The sequence below is a fragment of the Emydura macquarii genome, unplaced genomic scaffold, assembly GCF_026122565.2.
Source record: "Emydura macquarii macquarii isolate MOO-44397 ecotype Brisbane River unplaced genomic scaffold, CSIRO-AGI_Emac_v2 contig_2193, whole genome shotgun sequence".
NCBI lineage: Eukaryota > Metazoa > Chordata > Testudines > Chelidae > Emydura > Emydura macquarii.
Window position 1 is genome coordinate 327876 of NW_027132330.1, and position 25347 is coordinate 353222.

A 25347-nucleotide genomic window follows, 5' to 3' on the forward strand; every position below is an offset into this window, starting at 1 on the left:
CTATTACTGGAGTGGGCGGGTGAGGTTCTGTGGCCTGCAATGTCCAGGAGGTCCGACTAGATCATGATGGTGCCTTCTGACCTTAAAATCTATGAGTCTGAATTATAGAATCCCCATCACTGGTGGTTTTTAAGAACAGGTTAGCCAAACACCTGTTAGGGATAGTCTAGGTGTATTTGGTCCTGCCTCAGTACAGGAGATAGAACTTCATGACTTCTCAAGGTCCCTTTCAGCCCTGCATTTCTATGATTTTGTGGTCTATCCTTAGTGATAAAGATTCTCCTAGGTGCTTCTTCCTGGCGCTGCTGGCTGGAAAGCCAGGCATATTCCTGTGTGTGACTCACCTCTCACAGTGGGGAAGCCCAGCTTGTTGTCAGTTACTGCTGGGAATTGAGTAGTTATGTTACGTACTGAATGGCGGTGCATTCCTTCCCTGCAATTACTACAGTACTTACATGAGTTAAGGGGTCTGCTCCTCTCCCCTTCCCATCAGTGGCTGATTGTGCCTTCTCACAGTACCTGTGTCATGGCTATTTACTCTATCCCTGCAGGCAGAGTGCCACAATTACATCCGCATTCTGGAGTTCGCCAATGAGAGCCACCTCTTCGCCTGTGGGACCTTTGCTTTCGATCCACAATGCGGCTTCATTGTAAGTGCCTGTTGGGGGTTGAATGGGCTGCCCCTGTCCCAAGGGTGCCAGGAGAAGAGTCTAGTGCTGTCTGCTTGGGGAAATTGGCAGAGATCAAGAAGGATGAATCTGAAGTGGAATCTAATGAGACTTTTCTGTGGCTCCCTCACCCTAGATTGAGCTTTCTGAGGCAGTAAGGAATTCACCCTCAGCCTCTTTCTGAGATAGGGAAATAGTATCCCCATTTTGCAGAAGGGGAAGTGAGTTGCCCAAGGTCAGAAAGGGAGTCTGTGTCAGAACTGGAGACTGAACCTGCTCTCCTAAGGCCCCAGGTAGTGTTTTAACCAGAGAACATTCCCTCTAACCCTCTGTATATAACATCTCCAGTCCAGAGTGGGTGCTGGTCAGGCAGAAACCCCAGGGAAGGATTGGGGCCTCCAGTGAGTAGTAACAGCCTTTGTAGTGAAGTACTACAGCAGAAAATAAATGATCTCTTGGACTGTAGTACAAGTTATCCCCTCTCTTGTTTAAGTCTTGGGACTTCCACCATTGTGAGTTCACAGAATCCAGCTCTTATAGTCAGCATGTCCCACCCCAGACAGCCCCCAGAGGGAAGGGTGTCTGTTAGCCCCTCCCCAGACCCACGTGTGTGGCTGAACTTTCTCTGCTTTTATTGCAGAAAGTGGCTGATTTCAGCAGTGTGGAGCAGCAGGAAAGTGGCCGTGGAAAATGCCCCTTTGAGCCTACACAGCCATCAGCAGCTGTCATGGCCGGTATGTTTGTCGCAGCGTCAGCGGCATTTTGGTTTGGTTTGGAACTTGGTACAGGGAGTAAGGCTGGTGGCTCTGGAAGGAAGAAGCATGTTGAGGGTAGTAGCAGTAAGTGAGCAAGCTTCCCTCACCATCCATGTGAAAGGAGAGTCCAGTCCTCGGTCTCCTCTGTGGAGACTGCTGGCAGGGCCTGTTAGTTTCAGTTGCTGTCTGGACACGTCTATTAGGAACTGGACAGAAGCATGAGCCTTCCATTCCACAGGGTCGCCACATGGCAATGACTTCCTAGGATTACTGTCTATATCTGAATGGAGCCAGTGACCTGCGTGTAAAACCCCATAACCCATTTCCTGACCCAGAGCTGGAGAGGGATACAAATTGCACTGTGCGCTTCACAGAGCAGCATCTGCTGGTACCCACTCCCGGAGCTGGCGTGGGCCACACAAGGTCTGCTCCACTTTGAACCATTTGGTTTTTGAAAGTGAACACTTTTTAAACACACTGACCTGAGCATCCCAGCCTGAGACTACCAAGGCCTAGGTGCCCCCATGACCTTGAGTCTCTCAAACCTGGTCCATCCTGTCATGACAGCAAGATGGGGCGTGGTTGAGCCTGGGGAGCCAGGCAGAGTGCAGTGACTGACTTAGGAGGATTCCCTTCCATCTCCAACTGGAGAAAGTTGCCACGTGACCAGGTTAGCCAGAAGCTATGAGTCATAGCCAGTAGCATTCTGAACTAGCTGCTGAACCTGGGTGGCGATTTGCCACATTTTCCTTCTAGGTTCAGGCACAGCTCTGCATTACAGCCTGGTCACGGTGCTGACCCTTCCCCTCCCCCCCACCTCTTTCCCTTCGTTGCATATTGGTCCTTGGTGTCTTTCACACCTGTCATGGCTTGGGCCTACCTCTAGATGGTGTCCTTTATGTTGCCACTGTCAACAACTTCCTGGGGACACAGCCCATCATCTCCAGAGCGACTGGAAACCTGGAGGAGCGCATCCGGACAGAGATCTCTGTGACCTGGCTGAACGGTGAGTGACCAACATAGAGCCCTTGCTAAGTCTCTAAGAGATTTGGGGACAACAAAGGGGAGAGACTGACCCTCTGATGGAGGTGGGAGGCTTGGATAGGATGGCCAACTTTCTAATTGCTGAAAACTGGACACGCCTGCCCCGCCTCTTCCGCCTGAGACTCCCTCCCCCGCTCGTTCCTCTCCCCACTCCCAAGAAGCTGGTGTGATTGAGCAAGATGGTGCCAATTCATGAGATTTAGAACAGCATGAGAGGTTTAAAAGAAGTGTTTGTTCTTTTCCTTTTGGAAAACTTTTTTCTCATACTTGATTCATTTCTACACCAAAAATCTCCACAGAAAAATCATGTAGGAAAAACCTCTAGCCTTAGGAACATTCATTAAATGTCTCATCTGATCTGTAGGTAGGCTTTTCCCACACACATTCTCTGGACTTTTTTATTTTTAGAAGAGAAAACCGATTGCACACTCAAATGAAGCAAAGCTAATGAGCAGATTCAGTGGGGTGTTCTACAAATACACATTGACATTTGCCCAATGTGCATCTGTTTGCAATTGTGCCCTAATACTTAGGGCTTTTCTATATTAGAAAAGTCATGCAGTCTTAACTGAATTAATCTGCAGTCTGTGTAGTTAAATATGTGGTACCTCCTAATATAAATGCATTTAAACCCATTTAATCCTTGTTTAGCAAGCACTAGTAAATTACTAAATTAAACTAAGATGATTTAAGTGAGTGTTAAACAGGTTTAAGTTCATCTGCATTAATTGAGAAGTACCAATACCACTAATATCCAAAAACAAAGTTTAAAAAGCTTCCCATAACTTGGTTGGAAGCCCAACCCCCCCTTTTTTCGATGTGTTGTTAGATACCAAATGGTACAGGAATGTGAGTTATTTCTTGGGGTGAGGGCGAATGAGTAGTTCCACAAACTTAGAAAAGAGAAATGTTAGCTCTACAAACAAGAATGCTTTGCTAAAACATAAAATCCCAAGATAAGGCCAGACAAACCTGGCAGCATTTGTCATTTTGCTGTAAAATGCTGCAACACATTTGCTAGGCTACTGTTAGCTACCCGGCCCATTTTCCATAGTCCTAATCATCTTGTTTCTGTTCTAGGATCTCTACATTTGGTATAAATTGTATGGCTTCTGGCATATTATGCACAGTAAGATTTGTTTTATAGAAATTACGTCTTTTTAGGTGTCTAAATAGTTCTTAAAAAGCTGGCAAGTGATTTTTGACTGTTTAAGAAAGTATTTGTATTTTAAATCAAACTTATTTTAAAATTGTCCCTAGAATAAGCACCTCAGAATATTGTTGGACTAGAAATGTATTAATCCACACTCCTGATAACTCTCAAAAAAAAGTAACCTGCCCTACTTCGCAAAGATGTAGCTGGCATTGGGGGGTGCTGGGATTGTAGGGATACTAACTGGCATTGAGGGGATGTGATGTTCCCCTCTGCAATCTGGACTGGTGAAATGCTGTGTCATCCCAATCCCCCACTCCTGGAGCCCGTCTTACTCTGCTTTGCTGTGAGGACTCCTACTCCTGAATGTTGATGCACAGTCTCCAGCAAGTAAGTTGCTCCCCAACTCATTGAGTGAGTGCTTCTAACCAGCTACTCTTTGGGTCATGCAACAGAATGACCCTGGCCATATCCCCAGTCCCAGATGCCACCCTAGGAACTGCCATCTTACATTGTTCAGTGCTGCCCGCTGCACACTGCAAGCTCATATGTTCATCAATTTATCAAAGAAATTGATATGCACCAGCCTTGTCACTTCCAGTGGAGTCTCTAACACACCATAAACCACATGTACTTCTTTGGATAAAACAAAGCAATATATTATCTACAGAAGGATTTTAAATGATTATAAATCAAAAGATAACAAGTCAGATTTAATCAAGATAAAATAAAAAGTGAAATGCATTCTAAACTAAGCGCAACACTTTCAGCAACCTTATATATTCAGATGATTCTCATCAAGGCTGGCTGGGTTTGCCTCCTGCCAAGCCCTCCCCCTGTGATCAGCACTTTAATTGTAGATGATGGTGGAAGAGAGGGAGCAATTGCAACATGTCTCTCCTTTCTAAATAGTTTCTTCTCCACTCTGGAGCTTTGCCACCCCTTCCCTCCTCCCCCCGCCCCACTTCAGGGTCAGGTGATAAACACTGTCTTTGTATGGCTTCATCCATGTCTTGAGTCAGTGAGCATCCCCTTATTAGTTCCTTTGTTGATGCTCAGACTAGTCCTTTGTGCCTGGAAGAGCTGGGTTTCTTTTATGCATGCCTTAGTGAGGTGCAAATTACCCTTCAGCTCTGTAGAGTTTTGCCTAGATCTGTCTCAAGCCATGAGACACATATTTGGGAATATTATCTAGCAAAGCCTCGTAACCATACACATGACATTGCAACAAACATATTACTATAGCAGTAATGTTCAGTAGGTCATGAACGTTCCTGAAGCATCTTACATGACATACTTTGCATTAAACAAGACACAATTACACTATAAGGGTGATCCTGGGGGATACAGTGTGTCACACTGGGAGGGGCACTAGGATTTTGGTGAGAGCAGTAAGTGTCATTGAGGGGTTGCTGGAAGTGTGGAGGGGGCAGTAACTGGCATGCTGTGGGTGGGGGCACTAACTGACAGATGGGGCGCTGGAGTTGAGGGGCCACTAACTGGCAGGGGGGCAATGTGTGTGGGGGAGGTGGTAAAGGGCAGCGGGGGTGTGTGCTGTGTGCAGTGCGGAGTGCAGGTGTCAGTCCCTGGAGCAAGAGGCTGGGGAAATTGGGGCACAGTTAGATACAGTGCTCCTGTGAGATCATTTCTAAGTTGTTGGGGTTTTTTTTACTATGAAAGTTTTTTAATTTTCACTGGGTGTAAAAACAGGCCCAGAAACACTTGGATGAGAATAGAAAAGTGGACATGGACACAAGTCACCCACGAAAAACACAAAGCAGGAAAGAATGACAAGACAATACTCTTAGTTCCAATGTGCCGCGTAATTCTAACTAGGCATTCTAGGTGCCTAAGTAGCTCCTGGAATCACGGTTAAAGTTACACCCCTCCCCAAATCTGAAATGGTGCCCCTGGATGCTGCCACCCGGGGGGAAGAGGTATGGAACTAAGAGTATTGTCTTGTCATTCTTTCCTGCTTTGTGTCTTTCTTGGGTGACTTGTGTCCATGTCCACTTCTCTATTCTCATCCAAGTGTTTCTGGGCCTGTTTTTACACCCAGTGAAAGTTAAGACTTTCATAGTTTAAAAAAAAAACAAAAAACCAACAACTTAGAAATGATCTCACAGGAGCACTGTATCTAACTGTGCTCCAATTTCCCCAGCCCCTTGCTTCAGGGACCGACACCTGCACTCTGCACTGCACACAGCACACACACCCCTGCTGCCCTTTACCACCTTCCCCCCCACACACTGCCCCCCTGCCAGTTCATATCCCCTATGAACTTATCTAGTTCTTTTTTAAAAAACTCTATTATAGTTTTGGCCTTCACGACATCCTCTGGCAAAGAGTTCCACAGGTTGACTGCGCGTTGTGTGAAGAAACACTTCCTTTTTTTAAACCTGCTGCCTGTTAATTTAATTGGGTGATCCCTTGTTCTTGTGTTATGGGACGGAGTAAATAACATTTCCTTATTCACTTTCTCCACACCAGTCACAATTTTAAAGACTTCTATCATATCCCCCTTTGTTGCCTCTTTTCCAAATTGTAAAGTCCCAGTCTTTTTAATCTCTCCTCATACAGAAGCTGTTCCATGCCCCTAATCATTTTTGTTGCCCTTTTGTGTACCTTTTCCAATTCTAATATATGTTTTGAGATGGAGCAACCAGAGCTGCACACAATATTCAAGATGTGGGCGTACCATGGATTTATATAGAGGCATTATGATATTTTCTATCTTATCTATCCCTTTCCTAATGTTCCTAACATTTTGTTAGCTTTTTTGGCTGGTGCAGCACATTGAGCGGATGTTTTCAGAGAACTATTCACAATCATAGAATCATAGAATCATAGAGTTGGAAGGGACCTCAGGAGGACATCTAGTCCAACCCCCTGCTCAAAGCAGGACTAACCTTAGCTATATCATCCCAACCAGGGCTTTGTCAAGCCTCAGCTTAAAAACCTCTAAGGATGGAGATTCCACCACCTCCCTAGGTAACCCATTCCAGTGCTTCACCACCCTCCTAGTAAAAACTTTTTCCTAATGTCCAACCTAGACCTCCCGCCCTGCAACTTGAGACCGTTGCTCCTTGTTCTGTCATCTGCCACCACCGAGAACAGCCTAGCCCCATCCTCCCTGGAACCCCCTTTCAGGTAGTTAAAGGCCACTATCAAATCCCCCCCTCACTCTTCTCTTTTGCAGACTAAACAAGCCCAGTTCCCTCAGCCTCTCCTCATAAGTCCTGTGCTCCAGCCCCCTAATCATTTTTGTTGCCCTCCGCTGGACACTCTCCAACTTGTCCACATCCTTTTTGTAGTGGGGGGCCCAAAACTGGACACAATATTCTAAATGCGGCTTCACCAATGCCTCCAAGGTCCTTCTTGGGCGGTAACAGCTAATTTAGATCCCATCATTTTGTATCTATATAGCTGTATTATGTTTTCCAATGTGCATTACTTTGCATTCACTTTCCTATATCAGTTTTGGAGCCTTAATATAAGAACTAATAACTTTAATCAGTAAATAAAATTCATGCGGAATACAATGTCACACCAATCATCATCAAACACCCACTTACTTTTTAATTTTGATTTATATTACCTTCTGGAAAATTATTAGCAAGCAAATATATGCATTCTTAATTTGTATATGTGGGTTTCTAATGGTGCACTGGCTTTCAGCCGCCCAGCTAGAGTAGGCAACTGGGAACCTCATTAGACTTGCTCTGCAAAGTGGTTGGGGCAGACAGAGCAATACAGACAGCTCTCTTGCTGCCAAGCACAGACCAGCCACAGCCCACACAGCTGGGGAATTTACATTTCCCACAGCCCAGAGCCAAGGGGGAGGGAGGAGCTGCTCATCCATCTCCTCAGGGACAGCCCTGTCAGGCAGCAGCAACTTCTCAGACCAGCTAAGGACTTTTCGGTTGAAAACTGGATACCTAGCACCCTAGGCTCGGCGAGCATCAATGGTAGATGACACACAGAGAAGATGCTGAGTGAATCCTGCCTCCTCTTGGCCCCTCAGAGTGGCCGGGCAAGGAGGGATGATATCAATATTCTGGACCCTTTGCCCAGAAACAATGGCAGTCACCTGGGGGTGGGAATCCCCGCCTTGTTCAGCATCTGAACCTCAGATAGTTCATTTCCTGTTGTGATTGTCTCTCACTTGTGTTCATAGATCCTGACTTTGTGGGCTCTGCTTTCCTGAGAGGGAGCGATAGTGGAGAGGACGACAAAATCTACTTCTTCTTCACGGAGACAGCCAGAGAGTACAACTTCTATGAACAAGTGAAGGTTCCACGCGTGGCCAGAGTTTGCAAGGTACCACCCCCTAGAGCTCTCTCAGTGCAGAAGGGAGGGATGGCCTCACAGGCACCTGGCAGTTTCAGTGCAGAGTGAAGGCTGCCTGCTGGTCCTAGGGTGTCTGCCACTCTCAGCAGGATGTGGTAAAAAGTAATTACCCTAATTTGGCCAGGACACCAGAACTGACAATTTGATTCTGCTGAAAGCACCTAGGGGATCTGCAATGATGGTGTGTGGCCAGGACCTCACTTTTACATCTTATTCAGATGACTGCACCATCAGCAGCACAATGTATCTTGCCACCGCAAGGAGGCAGTGGTGTTAATGTTGAGTTGGAGCCTCTCTGCTCTCTGGGTTTTGCTGAAGAACATCTTCCATCCCTGATCAGATTCTGTCACTAAACTGAGCTCTGCTATATCTCCAGATTCTGTCCACTCCTCTCCATCCACACTGCCAAACTCCAGTCTTGGCATTTGCCATCTGCACCCCCACCATGGCAAATTCCTCCTCTCTGGCCTGCCTGACGCTCACCTACCTCTCCTCTGTCCAAACCTCCACTGCAAAATTAACTTACCTCACCCCCAGAGTGTGTTTTAGCTCCTGGTGCATCTTGTGGACTCCCCTTGAACTCCTAGTTCTCTGCACTGCTTCTCTGCCTCATCTCCTCTTACTTCTCCATGATCTCTTTCCTCAGCCCATGCTGCTTGTCTGGACATTCTTGCTTGTTCTTTCCTCTGCACTGCCTCTCATGCAGCCTCCCCTACTCTGCCACATGTCAGCTTCCATGTCCTGCTTGTCTGCGTCTCCCACTAGCATCTTGGTGCTTTCCTCCAAGCCACCTTTTCCCTCTCTGAGCAAGTCCAAAAGACACTACCCTATCCTCCTCCATAATCCTTTCCAAGACCCACATCTGCTGTGATGTCCTTAGTAAACAGACAGCTTGAAGGGCTAGGCAGGGACTGCCAGTGTCATTAAAGGTGATTGCTTGTTGAATGACTTTTAAAAATAAAACTAATCACCTGTTGCTGCTTCTCTTAAGTGATGAACTCTTTGGGACAGTGCCTCTCTCTCATGTCTATGCAGCGCTCAGCACAACAGGGCTCTGATGTGCGATTGGGCTCTTATTTATTATTATTTCTATACTAGTGCCTTGGAGCCCCAGACATGGACCAAGAGCTCATTGTGCTGCGAACTGTACAAATACAGAACCAAGAGGCTGTCACTGTCTCAGAGAACTTACAATGTAAGTATAAGACAAGCGATGACAGATGGACACAGACAGATGGGCAGTACAAGGAAACAATGAGGCTATATTGCTCAGTACAAAAGGCAGTGGTATCCATGAACCAGCAGCTTAAATGTTGTCAAGTTTTTTGTAGGCTTCACAGCAGTTTTCAGAAGGCATTTGAGGGAGGGCAATGAGCTGGTTTTGCAGAGATTTGTGAGGAGTACCTTCCAAGCTCCAGAGGCAGCATGGGAGAAAGCACAGAAGGTGCTTGTCTGAACATTTACAAGTGGGCTATGGAGGCTGGCATCATGGGCTGATCGGAAGCAGAAGTCAAACTTTCAGTACTAAAGGCTCGGTAGGTTCTACAATAGTATAAAAATAAAGAACATGGGTTGCCATACTGCCTAATCACATTCATATTTAATAAAAATGCCTCATTTTTAATTTATCTAAATCTACTGCAAAATTTCAAGTCTGCCACAGCAGAATGTTACAGAATCTAAATCCACCTTGCTGAGTAGCACAGGTAGGGCTTCACCTTTATTAGCATTGTAAATTCCATGGTCAGGGAGTCTGTCACTATTTGTTTTGCAAGGTGCTGCACTGCACTCCTCTGAGAGACAAGGAGGGCAAAATAATATATTTTATTGGACCAATTTCTGTTGTGGAGATGGACAAACTTTCGAGTCACACAGAGTTCTTCTTCAGGTCTAGAAAGGTACTTCCAACGTCACAGCAAAATGGAAGGTGAAACAGATTGTTTAGCATAAGTAGTTCGCACAGACTCTAAGGGACCATTCAAGGTGAAGTTGCCCGTTTACACCTTTTGCAGTAGTAAGGCCAAAAAGGGGGATTTAATGGGTTACATGTGGTTGTATTAAGCCATAAATCCAGTGTCTCTGTTCAGTCCATGATTTTTGGTGTCTAGCAGAGTAATGAATTTAAGCTTCCAGGATTGTCTTTTGAAAGTGTTGTGCAGGTTTCTCTCGAGAATGAGTGTAACTGTGCCTCAGGGGGCCCAGCTGAGAATGCCAGCTTCAGGACAGAGTGCTGAGAAATGGAGCACACTTACCGCACACTGCTGGTTATTCTATCATAAGATTATACCAAGCTAGTAACAAAAGTAAACATCTGTCTCCTCACATGGGTTAACAAGAAGTCAAAAAAGCAATCTCCTTAGACATTCCAGGCCTTATTTCACCACCCAGATACTCGATTTTATGATGAATGGTTTCTGAAAACCTATTTCATCAAACAAAAGGTTCTTCTGATCTCAAGAGATACAATAATTGCAGTGTTCTTATGTCAGGTCTGTAGCAGTGATGTTATAGATTGCTAGTTTGTAAAGTTTCTCTGGTAGCTTCCAAAAGATTAGAAGATCCTCTATCCATAACCCAATATGCTCCTTTTAGTTGTAAATCCACAGTCCAGAGAATCAAAGCAGAAAAAGACAAAATGGAGTCATTCCAGGGGTCTTTTATACCCTTTGCCATGTGCCTGGAAATTTTCTATTTCAAATTTTCAGCATCTGTTTGTGGAAAGTTACTGGCAGGGTCCAGGGTCACATGACCATATCACACATCCTTGATGAGTCTCAGAAACAGCTATTGGCCATATCCATGTTGAAGCATCCACAGACAGGCTTACTGGGCAGGATGAATTTCTTTGATGGCCCATTGTGAGAGTTAAGTGTCATTAATGGGAAATCAAGCTTGAAAAGTCCATTCACAGTGTGCTGGCTAGACTGAATATAAAGTATCTTGTGAGTGTTACCCCAGGAACAAACACAGTGGTGATACAGGTATATAGCCAATATTCATAACTTCAGGTACAAAAATGATACATGGATATAAACAGGATAATCCTTCATAGCAAATCATAACTTCCATTGACACATTACATGATGTGCTTTGTACAAGATTTGTTGCAATTGTCTAACACTGGCAATATCAATGATATACATGGTCATTTCAATCATACAGCATCACACATGAGGACTGATAGGTCAGATATAAGGTGATTGCTTTGTGAGAAGTGTTCACCCACAGGTGACAGGGTGGTTTTGTCTTTTATCATTTTTCTGTATGAGTTCATGAATTCTCTCTCATATTCTGGGACTGAACCAGGTACTGCTGCATGTGCTCATCTGTTGTGTAATATGTTGTGTTAGCAGTGACACAGACAATTCCCAGTTTCGTTAGCTTGTGAAATATGACAAGCTTGCTTTCATTCTGTTCTCAGTCTGTTGAGAGTGATTTACAATAAGAATGACCGTACTGGGTTGGATCAGACCAATGGTCCTTCTAGCCCAATATCCTGTCTTTCAACAGTGGCCAATGCTAGGTGCTTCAGAGGAAATGAACAGAACAGGGCAACTGAGTGATCCATCTCATGCTGTCTACTCCCACTATCTGGCAGGCAGGGGCTATCGACATCCAGAGCATGGGGTTATATCCCTTACCATCTTGGCTAATAGCCACTGATGGACCTATTCTCCATGAACATATCTAGTTCTTTTTATAACCCAATTATCCTTTTGGCCTTCAAAATCTCCTGGCAACAAGTTCCAAGGATTGACTGTGTATTGTGTGAAGAAGGTACTTTCTTTTGTTTTAAACATGCTGCCTATTAATATCATTGGGTGACCCCTGGTTCTTGTGTTTATGTGTAGAGATACATAACACTTTCTCCACACCATTCATAATTTTATAAGTTCCAGAGAGGTAGCCGTGTTAGTTTGTATACGGCAAAAACAACAAGAGTCCTGTAGCACTTTAAAGACTAACAAATGTAATTTCTGCAGGCATAAGCTTTCATTGGCTTTACAGTGGGGTTACAGCCCATAAAAGCTTATGCCTGCAGAAATTAAATTTGTTAGTCTTTAAAGTGCTACAGGACTCTCATTGTGTTTGCCATAATTTTATAGACCTCTGTCATATCCCTTCATTACCATCTCTTTTCCAAGCTGAAAAGTCTGTCTTTCTCTCTCCTCATGTGGAAGCTTTTCCATACCCTTAATCATTTTTGTTGTACTTCTCAGTACTTTTTTCCAGTTCTAACATCATTTTTGAGATGCAATGACTAGAACTGCATGCAGCATTCAAGGTATGGGCATACATAGATTTATATAATGGCATTATGATATTTACTTCTTATCCATCCCTTTCCTAATGGTTCCTAAAATTGTTAGCTTTTTTTGACTGCTGCTGCACATTAAGCAGATATTTTCAGATAACTATCCACAATAACTCCAAGAGCTTTCTTGAGTGGTGACTGGTAATTTAGACCCCATCATTGTGTATGTGTAGCTGGGATTATGTTTTCCAATGTGCATTACTTTGCATTTATCAACACTGAATTTCATCGCCATATTGTTGCCCAGTCACCCAGTTTTGTGAGATCCCTTTGTATCTCTTCACAATCTGCTTTGGACTTAGCTATCTTGAGTAGTTTTGTATCATCTACAGATTTTGCCACCTCACTGTTTACTCCTTTTTCCAGATCATTTATGAATATGTTGAACAGTACTGGTCACCAGTACAGACCCTTGGGAGACACCACTATTTACTTCTCTCCATTCTGAAAACTGACAGTTTATTCCTACCCTTTTGTTTCCTATCTTTTAATCAGTTACTGATCTAGGAAACGACCTTCCCTCAAGAAAGGACTTTTCTGCCCCTGCTTCCCCACAACAGCTTACTTTGCTTAAGAGCCTTGGTGAGGGACCTTGTCAAAGTCTTTCTGAAAATCTAAGTACATTATATCCACTGGATCACTCTTGTGCACATGTTTGTTGACCCCCCAGTGAATTCTAGTAGATTGGTGAGGCATGGTTTTTCTTTTCAAAAGCCATGTTGACTCTTCCCCATCAGATCGTGCTCATCTGTGTGTCTGATAATTATTTTCTTTACTATAGTTACAGCCTATTTGCCTGGTACTAAAGTTAGGCTTACCAGCCGGTAATTGCCAGGATTGCCTCCAGAGCCTTTTTCAAAAATTGGTATTGCATTAGCTATCCTCCAGTCATGTGGTAGAGGAGAGGCTAATTTAAGTGATAGGTTACATTCCACAGTCAGTAATTCTGAAATTTCATCTTTGAGTTCCTTCAGAGGTCTTGGGTGAATAACATCTGGTATTGGTGACTTATTACTGTTTAATTTATCAATTTGTTCCAAACCCCCTCTATTGACAGCTCAATCTGTGACAATTCATCAGGTTTGACACCTAACAAGAATTGCTTAGATGTGGGAATCTCTCTCTCATCCTCTGCAGTGAAGATCAATGCAAATAATTCATTTAGCTTCTCCACAATGGCCTTGGCTTCCTTATGGCTCTTTTATCACCTTGATCATCCAGTGGCCCCACTGCCTGTCAGTCTGCAGGCTTTCTGCTGCTGATGTATTTACAAAAATTTTTGCTGTCAATTTTTTTTTGGGTCTTTTGCTAGTTGCTCTTCAAATTCTTTTTCGGCCTGCCTAATTTTCTTTTGTCAGAATTTATGCTCCTTTCTATTTTTATCAGTAGGATTTAACTTCTAATTTTTAAAAGATGCCTTTTTGCATCTAACGGCCTTTTTAACTCTTGTTTACCCATTGTGGCATTTTTTTGGTCTGTTTACTGGGTTTTTAAAAATTTTTTTAAAATTTTTGGTTATACATTTAGTTTGAGCCTCTATGATATGTTTAAAAAGTTTCCATGCAGCCTGGAAGTGTTTCACTCTTGCATCTGTTCCTTTTAATTTCTATTTAACTAGCTACCTCATTTTTGTGTCATTCCCCTTTTTGAAGTTAAATGCTATTGTGATGGGTTTCTTTGGTATTTTCCCCCGTACAAGGATGTTAAACATAATTACATTATGGTCGCTATTATTGAGTGGTTCAGTATTCACCCACCTCTTAGACCAGATCCTGTGCTCCACTTAGGACTAAATCAAGAATTAACTCTCTCCTTGTGGGTTCCTTGAGTAGCTGCTCCAAGAAGCCTTCATTAATGGTGTCTAGAAATTTTACCTCTGCATCCCATCCTGAGGTGATGTGTACCCTGTCAATGGGGATAGTTGAAATCCCCCGTTACTACTGGATTTTCTGTTTTTGTAACCTCTACTCTCCCTGAGCATTTCACAGTCACCATCCTGGTCATGTTGTTGGTAGTATATTCCTACTGCTATACTCTTATTATTCAAGCAGGGAATTTCTATCCATAGACATTCTATGGTTCAGTTTGATTCATTTAAGATTTTTACTATATTTGACTCTATGCTTTCTTTCACATATAGTGCCACTCCCCTATTCTTTCATTCCTATGTATTTTGTAGATTCCAAGGCCAGAAGAGACCATTGTGATCATCTAGTCTGATCTCCTGTATAACACAGACCAGAGAACTTCCCCCAAAATCATTCCTAGAGCAGATCTTTTAGAAAAACATCCAATCTTGATTTAAAATTTGTCAATGATGGAGAATCCATCATGTCCCTTGGTAAATTGTTCCAAAGATTAATTACCCGCATGGTTAAAAATGCATGCCTTATTTCCAGAATGACTTTATCTAGCTATTGTGCCCTAATCTTGGGGCTGCCTTCTCCTGTGTTCGAGGACACTGGAATGGACCTGTTGTTCCTAGAAGCCCCTAGTGAAAAACAGTGCTAATGCTTGAACAGAGGAATACCCAAGGTGCTTGGGTGAGTTAAGATAAGCTCTTGCTAGAAGCTGAGCAGCAGAAGAATCCTCTTTTACCTGAGTGTAAATGTCTCCTTTCTGCTCACTTTCTAGGGGGACTTGGGAGGCCTGAAGACCCTGCAGAAGCGGTGGACAACTTTCCTGAAGACACAGCTGGTTTGCTCAGATCCAGAGAGTGGAACTAATTTCAATCTACTGAAGGATGTATTTACCCTGCATTCCCTGAACTGGACTTCTGCTGTGTTCTATGGTATCTTCTCAGCCCAGAGGTGAGTGCCATTTCCTGGCTCATGCTGGTGCTCGTTAAAGGGAAAGTGAACTCAGTATGCAAGGGAGAGTGATCCTAAGTCTCGTGACATGCGTGTGCTCTGCACACCAAGTCTGAGTCCCTGTAGAAATCTGTGACCCGCAGGGGCCATGAGGCGTCTTGAACAATGCGATGTTCCATGCAAATATACAATAAGGAGGCAAAATCCTCACAACTTCTCACTTCCTTACAAGTGCTAAAACAGCAAGTGGGAGCATCCTGGTCCTTTAGTCCACTGACTGCTTTTATTCTCTTCACTCCTAGTTAGGGTTGTTCATCTTGTTTGTCGTTCAGATCATATTAATTTGGAAATACTGTGTTTTGGGAAACTTTGGTTTCTCCTTGAGTGATTGTCTACACAGATTCCACTCTTGACGCGCACACAGCCCCATACGTGCAAGTTCAGTTTCTTTTTTGAATAGAAGTGTCCATTGGGGCCATGCCTGCATCCTGGATGCACTTGCGTTACCAAAGGCATACAGGGTTGAGTGGGCTCAGCTACCGCTCTCAGTTCCTTAAAGCCCATGGCTGTGGGACAGAATCCCTGCAGTGTCCATGTCCCATGCTTTGTGCGACTTAACTATTAGTTAATAATGTCTATAATTAGTATTACAGTAGGTAAAGTTAGTTTAGTTCTTCTTCGAGTGCTTACTCATGCCCATTATGAATTAGGTGTGTGTACGCCGCATGCACCGGTGGTATCTGTAGGGCCAGCTCTAGCGCCCTCTGCAGTGGTGTGCATATGCATTCGTATATAGGGTACTGCTGGCCCCACTCCCTCTCAGTTCCTCCTTACCGCCCATGACGGTGCTGGAATACTCTCTTGCTCCTGCAAGAAACAGTATTCCTAGTGGTTCTTTGTTTTATATAGTGTATATAGTTACTGTTTTAGAGTTTGTTAGTTAGTAGTTGGTAGTTAGTTAATTAGCTATTTATCGAGGGTCGGGGCATGCCCTGGTCCCTGAGTTTTAAATCCTGCACTTTGTGCAAGAAGCCTATGCTTTTGAGCAACTCGCACCAGAGCTCTCTGAAGTGCCTGGGGGAAGCCCATCTTCACGAGAAGTGTAAGATCCGTAAAGGGTTTCACTCCAGAACCAAGAAGGACTGAGACATTCGGTTCAAGGCCCTTCTCATAGTTGGTTCTCAGGCCGGTGTCAGAGCCGCGGTCGAACTCGGCACCAAGTATAGCGGCGTCGATCAGAAACGCTCCCCCAGTGCCAGTGCCCACATGGCACTGATCAACATTGCCGGCACTGAGGAAGAGAAAGGCTCATGCTGAGAAAGAGCCAAAGTCGGCTAAAAAGAGCTTGGGCACCTCGGGGAAAGCCAATTCGGCCCCAAGAATACCTCTGCCTGTAAGGGCATCAAGCCTGACTCTGATGCCACTGCCGACTGATGCCACTGCCGGGAGTGGCAGGGGCCAATGCCGTCTTCTAGTCCCTTCTACACCTGAGGTGTTCCAGGCAATGAAGGACCTGTTGGCCTTGCTGGTGCCACCTACACCGTAGGAGGGTAGAGCAGGGCACTGAAGTTCAGTTGCCCAGGTTGGGGGCCAATCAAAGGAAAAACTGACACTGGTTCCGCCACAACCCCTCCCTTCCACACCAGTTTCAGAGCGGTCGCCAGAGTCCCAGCACTGCTCCGCAGTACTGCATCGGCACAGGTCAGGGTTGGGTCTTGGTCACTGGGTGCTAGGTGCTGATCACCAGTACTGGTCCGAAGAACACCAGCAACGCTCATCAAGCCCCCGGCACCGCCCTATGAGCCCCCGCGGAGAATCTCCAGACACCACGAGAGCCTCTACAAGAAACCCAAGGACAAGTTGAGGTTTAGACACAAACAGCGTTTGGGTTCTTGGCACCGCTCCTCATCTCCAGAGTCTGGGCGGTTAAGAGGTGGTGCGGTAAAACATGTGGCGTCGGTGCCCCCAGAGGCTCCCTGGACTTGGGAGAGGAACTGGTCGTCCTCCCAAAGGGACAATCCCCCAAGCTGAGTTCCCCATGCTGCCACAGATGGCAGGGTGGACGCAAGGACATATACATACTCAGTCATCGGTGAACTCCTCAGTATTGCAACCCTCTAGGGACCCTGGTGCGGCATCGGAGGTGCATATGGAGTTGGACCATGAGGACTCTTTCAGGCAGCCCTTCGGTTGCCACCCCGGCCAGGGAGGTAGATCCAGCTCACTCTCAGGTTCCTGCCTCCTCATCCTCCTCGCCAGATGAGGTTGTCGCGGGCCCCTCCCATGCTGCCCCCTAGACGATTACAGGGCGCACCAGGACCTGTTGAAACGGGTAGCAGCTAACCTGGGCCTTACAATAGAGTAACTGTTTGAACCAATAGATGAACTCTTTGGAGTCCTGGCATCCACAGCTCCCTCCAGAGTGGCCCTCCCGGTGCACGATGGGGTGTTGAAGCTCGCTATGGCGCTGTGGCACACCCCAGTTTCCCTGCCCCCCCCATGTCTAAATGGGCAGAGAAGAAATATTTTGTGCCTGCCAAGGGGTTTGAATATCTGTACACGCGCCTATCCCTGGGCTTGCTAATTGTGGTGGCAGCTAACTTTAGTCGCAAAGTTTACTCAACAGCTGAGAGTGTCAAATCAATAGGTGCTTTTAGAACGCTATCATTTTAATATCTGGCAGTCGCTGGAGAAGTTCGCTGACTCCTTCCCATAGTCCTCCAAGCAGGAATTTGAGGCAATCCTGGAGGGAGGGAAAGCAGTGGCCAGAGCCTCCCTGCAGGCAGCATCGGATGCAGCGGATTTGGTGGCGCGGACAGTGGCCTCTGCAGTGTCGATGAGGAGAGCATCCTGGCTCCAATTGTCCAGCCTTTCAGTGGAAGTCCAACTATCCATCCAGGACCTTCTGTTTGAGGGTTCCACCCTCTTTGCAGACCACACTGATGCCAGGCTGCATGGGCTTAAAGATTCAAGGGCCACTTTGAAATTGTTGGGCCTATACACTCTGTCTTCATCCAGGAGGCACTTCAGGCCCTCTCAACAGCAGCGATTCGGGGGTCAGCCCCAGACGGAGCCCTACAGAAAGAGGCACAAGAACTATAAGTGCTGTCGAGGCAATTCACAGACCTCGAGAGCAGAGCTGAACCACCACCCCTTGGGGAAAGCGAGGCTTTTGAAGGTGCGCCTGAGAGCGACCTACCAGAGTGCATTCAGGATCTAAGTTCCGGATTATTTTCTTCCCGCCTAGCATCTTTCCTTCCCACTTGGAGGGCCATTATGACGGATCGCTGGTTTCTAAACACCGTGGCTTCTGGCTATATCCCCCAGTTTCTTTCACTCCCACCCTTCCTCCCAGTCCCTTTTCAGGGACCCCTCTCATGAGCAACTCCTCATTCAGGAGGTACTGCTGTGTGTGGGTGCTGTGGAAGAGGTCCCTCAAGCATTGAGAGGAAAGGGTTTCTACTTTCTGATCCCCAGAGCCAAAGGGGGACTGCGGCCCATTCTAGACCTACGTGCTTTGAACAAATAACTCAAGAAGCTAACATTTTGTATGGTCACCCTGTCGGCTATCATCCACTCCCTGAATCTGGGCAAGTGGTATGCCACTCTCGATTTAAAGGATGCCTACTTTCATATTGCAATCTTCCTGGGCCACAGGAGATTCCTGCGATTTACTGTGGGCGCCTAACACTACCAATTTGCGGTCCTACCATTTGGCCTCTCCACCGCACCGTGTGTATTCACCAAATGCATGGCAATAGTGGTGGCCCACCTCAGGTGCTGAGGAGTGCAGGTTTTTCCTTACCTGGATGATTTGCTGATCCAGGGTCATTCATGGGGGCAGGTCCGATACAGCATTGAGATCATGAAAGACATCTGCCAGTCACTGGGCCTGTTAATATCGATTTTTGCTCGTTTATTAACACCAGTTCAAAGGATAGAGTTCATAGAGGCAGTCCTAGACTCTACTCAAGCCAACGCGCTCTTGCATGAAGACAGATTCTTGGCATTGTCAGGGCTTATAGCCCAACTAACAGCTTACCCTCTCACCATGGCAAGAAGTTGTCTGTCTCCTGGGGCATATGACAGCATGTACATACATGGTCTGGCATGCCAGGATGCGACTTCAACCACTCCAGTTGTGGCTTGCCCCATCTACGCCCCAGTCAGACACTCCTTGGACAGATTGTTCACAATCCCTCCTCACGTACTTACTTCCCTGTCTTGGTGGCTGGAACCGTGGCATGTATTGGCAGGGGTACCGTTCATGGCTCTCAGACTGACTGTCATTGGTGTCAGATACTTCGGAAGTGGGCTGAGGTGCCCACTTCAGTGCCCTGAGAACTCAGGGTCTGCTCCAGGGACGAGTCGTCTCTCTCCACATCAATGTCAGAGAGCTCAGGGCGATTCACCTGGCCTGCAAGGTATTCCTTCAACACCTCTCCAACAAAGTGGTAAGAGTCCTAATGGACAACACAGCAGCCATGTATTATATCAACAGGCAAGGAGAAGCCAGGTCTTCAGCCCTATGTCACAAGGCCCTGCATCTGTGGGAGTTCTGTGTGAATCACAACACCCATCTGGAGGCAGTCCGTATGCCGGGTTGGAAAAATACACTGGCTGATTGTCTGAGCAGATCCTTCCGTTCTTACCACAAGTGGTCTCTGCACCAGGAGGTAGCCAACAGCATTTTCCAGAGGTGGGAAACTCCCCAAGTAGACCTCTTTGCTACCAAGGAAAACGAGAAGTGCATCTGGTACTGTTCCCTCTTGGGAGCGGAGGATGCCTCCCTGCCAGATACCTTTCTCTTGTCATGGGCAAGGGGTCACTTGTATGATTTTCCCCTGATACCTCTCATACACGGAGTCCTCGTGAAGATCAAGAGGGACGGGGCACAGGTCACCCTGATCACCCCAGCTTGGCCCAGACAGCATTGGTTAGGGATGCTGTCGGAGCTCTTGGTGGCCCGACCCTGGTTGCTCCCAGTGAGGCCAGACCTTCTCTCTCAAGACCAGGACTGGTTGCTCCACCTGGATCTGGCCACTCTGCGTCTGACAGTGTGGATGCGCTGTGAAAGAGAGAGAGAGTTGATCAGGGATTAGTGCCACTGCTCGGCCCAAGTCCAGAGGATCCTGCTGGAGAGCAGAAGACCTTCTACGAGAGCATCTTATTTAGCCAAATGGAAACGCTTCACCTGCTGGATGACAAGTCGAAACATCTCGTCAACTGAATCCCCTATTCATCTGATCCTGGATTATCTGCTTCATCTGAAGCAGGAGGGCCTGGCTTTCATGTCTGTTAAGGTGCAACTGGCGGCAATTTCGGCCTTTCATCCTCTGATCCAAGGCAGGTCAGTTTTCTCCCATGAAATGGCATCTAGGTTCCTCAAGGGCCTGGAGAGGCTTTTTCCTCCAATATGGGACCCGGTTCCCCAGTGGGATCTAAATCTCGTCCTCTCAAGGCTTATGGCACCACTGTTTGAGCCGTTGGCTTCTTGCTCCCTTATGCATCTGTCCTGTAAGGTGACCTTCCTGGTGGCAGTCACCTCAGCACAGAGGATCTCTGAGTTGAAAGCCCTGACCTCGGAGCGCCATACTTGGTCTTCTTTAAGGACAAGGTACAGCTTCGTCCTCACCCAGCTTTCTTGCTGAAAGTAGTTTCCCACTTCCATGTGAACCAGGACATATTCCTGCCAGTATTTTATTCGACGCCTCACAAATCCAATGAAGAGAGGCATCTTCACACTCTCGACATGAGGAGAGCATTGGCATTCTACATCGATATGACCAGGCCATTCCATATCTCCACGCAGCTCTTTGTTGCGATCACTGATTGGATGAAGGAACAACCAATATTGTCTCAGCAGATCTCGTCCTGAATCTCGGCCTGTGTCCGGTCCTGCGATGAACAAGTGGGAGTCTTGCCCCCAGCTTCCCTGTCTGCCCACTCCACAAGAGCACAGGCTTCTTCAGCAGCCTTTTTGGTGCGTGTGGTCATTCAGGACATATGTAGAGCTGCTACGTGGTCCTCGATACATACATTTATGTCCCATTATGCCGACACACAGCAAGCTCGGGACGACACTGGGTATGGCAGAGCGGTGCTTCAATGTTCATAGCCATGAATTCCTGCCCACCTCTGGAGGCACTGCTGGTAAGTCACCTAATTCAGAATGGACATGAGTAAGCGCTCGAAGAATGGTTACTTACCTCATAACTGTTGTTTGAGATATGTTGCTCATGTCCATTCCACAACCCATCCTCCATCCCCTCTGACAGGGTACTGGCAAAAGGAACTGAGAGGGAGGGGGACCAGCAGCATCCTATATACGAGCACATACGCGTGCCACTGCAGAGGGTGCTAGAGCTGGCCCTACGAATACCACTAGGAGAAAAATTTCCGGCACCGGTGCATGTGACGCACACACACCTAATTCAGAATGGACATGAGTAACACATCTCAAAGAACAACAGTTATGAGGAAGTAACTGTTCTTTAGGCTTCCTCTGCTTGTTGGCTTTATTAAAAACAAAACAAAACAAAACACCAAAATCCAAACCATTTAATAGGTTTCCTTTTTTCTTAGGGCCCCCCTCATCTCTCTGCAATCATTTCTCTGCATTTCTCTAATACCATAGAATCATAAAAATGTAGGGCTGGAAGACACCTTGAGATAGAATCATAGAATATTAGAGTTGGAAGGGACCTCAGGAGGTCATCTAGTCCAACCCCCTGCTCAAAGCAGGAATAATCTCAGCTATATCATCCCAGCCAGGGCTTTGTCAAGCCTCAGCTTAAAAACCTCTAAAGATGGATATTCCACCACCTCCCTAGGTAACCCATTCCAGTTCTTCACCACCATCCTAGTGAAAAACTTTTTCCTAATGTCCAACTGCAACTTGAGACCGTTGCTCCTTGTTCTGTCATCTGCCACCACTGAGAACAGCCTAGCCCCATCCTCCCTGGAACCCCTTTCAGGTAGTTAAAGGCTGCTATCAAATCCCCCTCATTCTTCTCTTTTGCAGACTAAACAAGCCCAGTTCCTTAGCCTCTCCTCATAAGTCCTGTGCTCCAGCCCCCTAATCATTTTTGTTGCCCTCCGTTGTACTCTCTCCAACTTCTCTACATCCATTTTGTAGTGGGGGGCCCAAAACTGGACACAATACTCCAAATGCGGCCTTACCAATGCCGAATAGAGGGGAATAATCACTTCCTGCGTCCTGCTGGCAATGCTCCTCCTAATGCAGCCCAATATGCCATTAGCCTTCTTGACAACCAGGGCACACTGCTGAACCATATCCAGCCTTTTATCTACTGTTACCCCCAGGTCCTTTTCTGCAGAACTGCTGCCTAGCTCATCAGTCCCCAATCTATAGCTCTGCATGGGATTCTTCCTTCCTAAATGGAGGACTCTGCACTTTTTTTGTTGAACCTCATTAGATTTCTTTTGGCCCAATCCTCCAGTTTGTTTAGGTCCTTCTATATTCTATCCCTACCTTCCAGGGTATCTATCACTCCCCCAGCTTAGTGTCATCTGCAAACTTGTTGAGGGTGCAATCTACCCCATCCTCCAGATCATTAATGAAGATGTTGAACAAAACTGGCCCCAGGACCAACCCCTGGGGAACTCCTCTTGTGACTGGTTGCCAGCTAGATATGGAGCCATTGATGACTACTCGTTGAGCCTTATGCTCTAGCCAGTTCTCTATCCATTTTATAGTCCATTAATCCAACCCATACTTCTTTAACTTGCTTATAAGAATACTGTGAGAGACCGTATCAAAAGCTTTGCTAAAGTCAAGGTATATCACGTCCACCACCTTCCCTACATCCACAGATCCAGTCACCTCATCATAGAAAGCAATCAGGTTGGTCAGGCATGACTTTCTCTTGGTGACTCCGTGTTGACTGTTCCTGATCACCTTCCTCTCTTCCAAGTGCCTTAAAATGGATTTCTTAAGGACCTGCTCCATGATTTTTCCAGGGATTGAAGTGAGGCTGACTGGTCTGTAGTTCTCTGGATCCTCTTTCCTCCCTTTTTTGAAGATGGGCACTATATTTGCTTTTTTCCAGTCCTCAGGGACCTCCCCCTGTTGCCACGAGCTTTCAAAGATAATAGCCAATGGCTCTGAAATCAGATGTCCAGCCCCTTGCGTTATGCCTAGATCATCCATGATAGATGTTTGTTTAACCTGTTCTTAAAAACTTCCAATGATGGGAATTCCACAACCTCCCTTGGAAGCCTATTCCAGTACTTAACTATCCTTAGTTAGAAGGATTTCCCCAATATCGAATCTAAATCTCCCTTGATGCAGATTAAGCTGATTACTTTTTGTCCCACCTTCAGTGGACTAGAGAACAATTGATCATGGTTCTCTTTATAACAGTCCTTAATATATGTGACACAGTACTCCAGCTCAGACCTCACTAGTCCCAAGTAGAATAGGACAGTTACCTTCCGTGTCTTACATATGACACTCCTGTCAGTACATCCCAGAATATTAGCCTTTTTCTCAACTGCATCACATCGTTGTCTCAGATTCAATTTGTGATCCACTATAACCCTGAGATCCTTTTCTGCAATACTACTGCCTAGCTTATTTTGTAGTTGTGCATTTGATTTGTATTTGTGAATTTAATTTTTCCTTCCTAAGTATAGTACTACTTTGAGTATGGTCTTTCAACCAGTTGTACACCCACTTTATGGTAATTTCATCTATAACACATTTCTGTAGTTTGCTTAAGAACATAAAAACAGCCATGCTGAGTCAGACCAATGGTCGGTCTAGCCCTGTATCCTGTCTTCTAACAGTGGCCTATGCTAGGTGCTTCAGAGGGAATGAACAGAACAGGTAATCATCAAGTGATCCATCATGTCACCCATTCCCAGCTTCTGGCAAACAGCAATCCCTGCCTATCCTGGCTAATAGCCATTAATGGACCTATCCTCTGTGAATTTATCTAGTTCTTTTTTGAACCCCGTTATAGCCTTGGTCGTCACAACATCCTCTGGCATGGAGTTCCACAGGTTGTGACTGTGTGTTGTGTGAAGAAATATTTCCTTTTGTTCATTTTAAACCAGCTGCCTATTAATTTAATTTGGTGACCCCTGGTTCTTGTGTTATGAGAAGGAGTAAATAACACTACCTTGTTTACTTTCTCCACACCAGTCATGATTTTATAAACCTCTATCATAGCCCCCCTTAGTTGTCCCTTTTTGAACCTGAAAAATCCCAGTCTTATTAATCTCTTCTCATATGGAAGCTTTTCCATACCCTTAATCATTTTTGTTTGCCTTTTTCTGTACCTTTTCCAATTCTAATATATCTTTTTGAGCTGGGGCAACCAGATCTGCATGTAGTATTCAAGATATGGGTGTACCACGGATTTATAAAGTGGCAATATGATATTTTCTGTTTTTATTAACAGCTAATTTAGATCCCATCATTTTATACGTATAGTTGGGATTATGTTTTCCAATGTGCATTACTTTGCATTTATCAACATTGAATTTCATCTGCCATTTTGTTACCCAATTTTGTGAGATCCTTTTGTAACTCTTAGCAGTCTGCTTTGGACTTAGCTATCTTGAGTAGCTTTGTATCATCTGCAAATTTTGCCACCTCACTATTTACCCCTTTTTCCAGATCATTTATGAATATGTTGAACAGTATTGGTCCCAGTACAGACCCCTGGGAGACATCACTGTTTACCTCTCTCCATTCTAAAAACTGACCATTTAGTCCTACCCTTTCTTTCCTGTCCTTTAACCAGTTACTGATCCAGGAGAGGGCCTTCCTTCCCATCCCATGACTACTTACATGGCTTAAAAGCCTTTGGTGAGGGACCTTGTCAAAGGCTTTCTGAAAATCTAAGTACACTATATCCACTGGATCACCCTTGTCCACATGCTTGTTGATCCCTCATATAGGAAACAGATCCAGCCTTCTCCTGCTCCTCAACCAATTAAGAGATTCCAAGACCAGAACGGACCATTGTGATCACCTAATCTGATCTCCTATATAACACAGGCCAAGGAACTGCCCCAAAATAATTCCCAGAGCAGATCTTTTAGAAAATCATCCAATCTTGATTTAAAAATTGTCCGTGATGGAGAATCCACCATGACGTTTGGTAAATTGTTCCCGAAGTTTATTGGAACGTCAACCTTCAATGCAACCTCAGCTGTTGGAGGGTTAAGAGGTGAATCGTTGTGACGACTACCATTTCTCAGACTAAGAGCACTCAACACA

At 45.6% G+C, this 25347-nt stretch overlaps 1 protein-coding gene across 2 annotated transcripts in view; it reads left to right on the forward strand.

Annotated features, from left to right (window-relative positions):
- Positions 1-25347, forward strand: part of SEMA4F (ssemaphorin 4F) — a 137228-nt gene that overhangs the window by 81264 nt on the left and 30617 nt on the right. For both annotated transcript variants that reach the window (XR_010921843.1, XM_067558854.1), the window contains exons 4-8: positions 552-650; positions 1309-1402; positions 2310-2429; positions 7798-7940; positions 14920-15095. Coding sequence is in view for 1 of the 2 variants with exons in the window: in XM_067558854.1 (XP_067414955.1) it covers positions 552-650; positions 1309-1402; positions 2310-2429; positions 7798-7940; positions 14920-15095 (632 nt within the window). In the remaining variant the exon portion in view is untranslated. The remainder of the gene's footprint in view (positions 1-551; positions 651-1308; positions 1403-2309; positions 2430-7797; positions 7941-14919; positions 15096-25347) is intronic.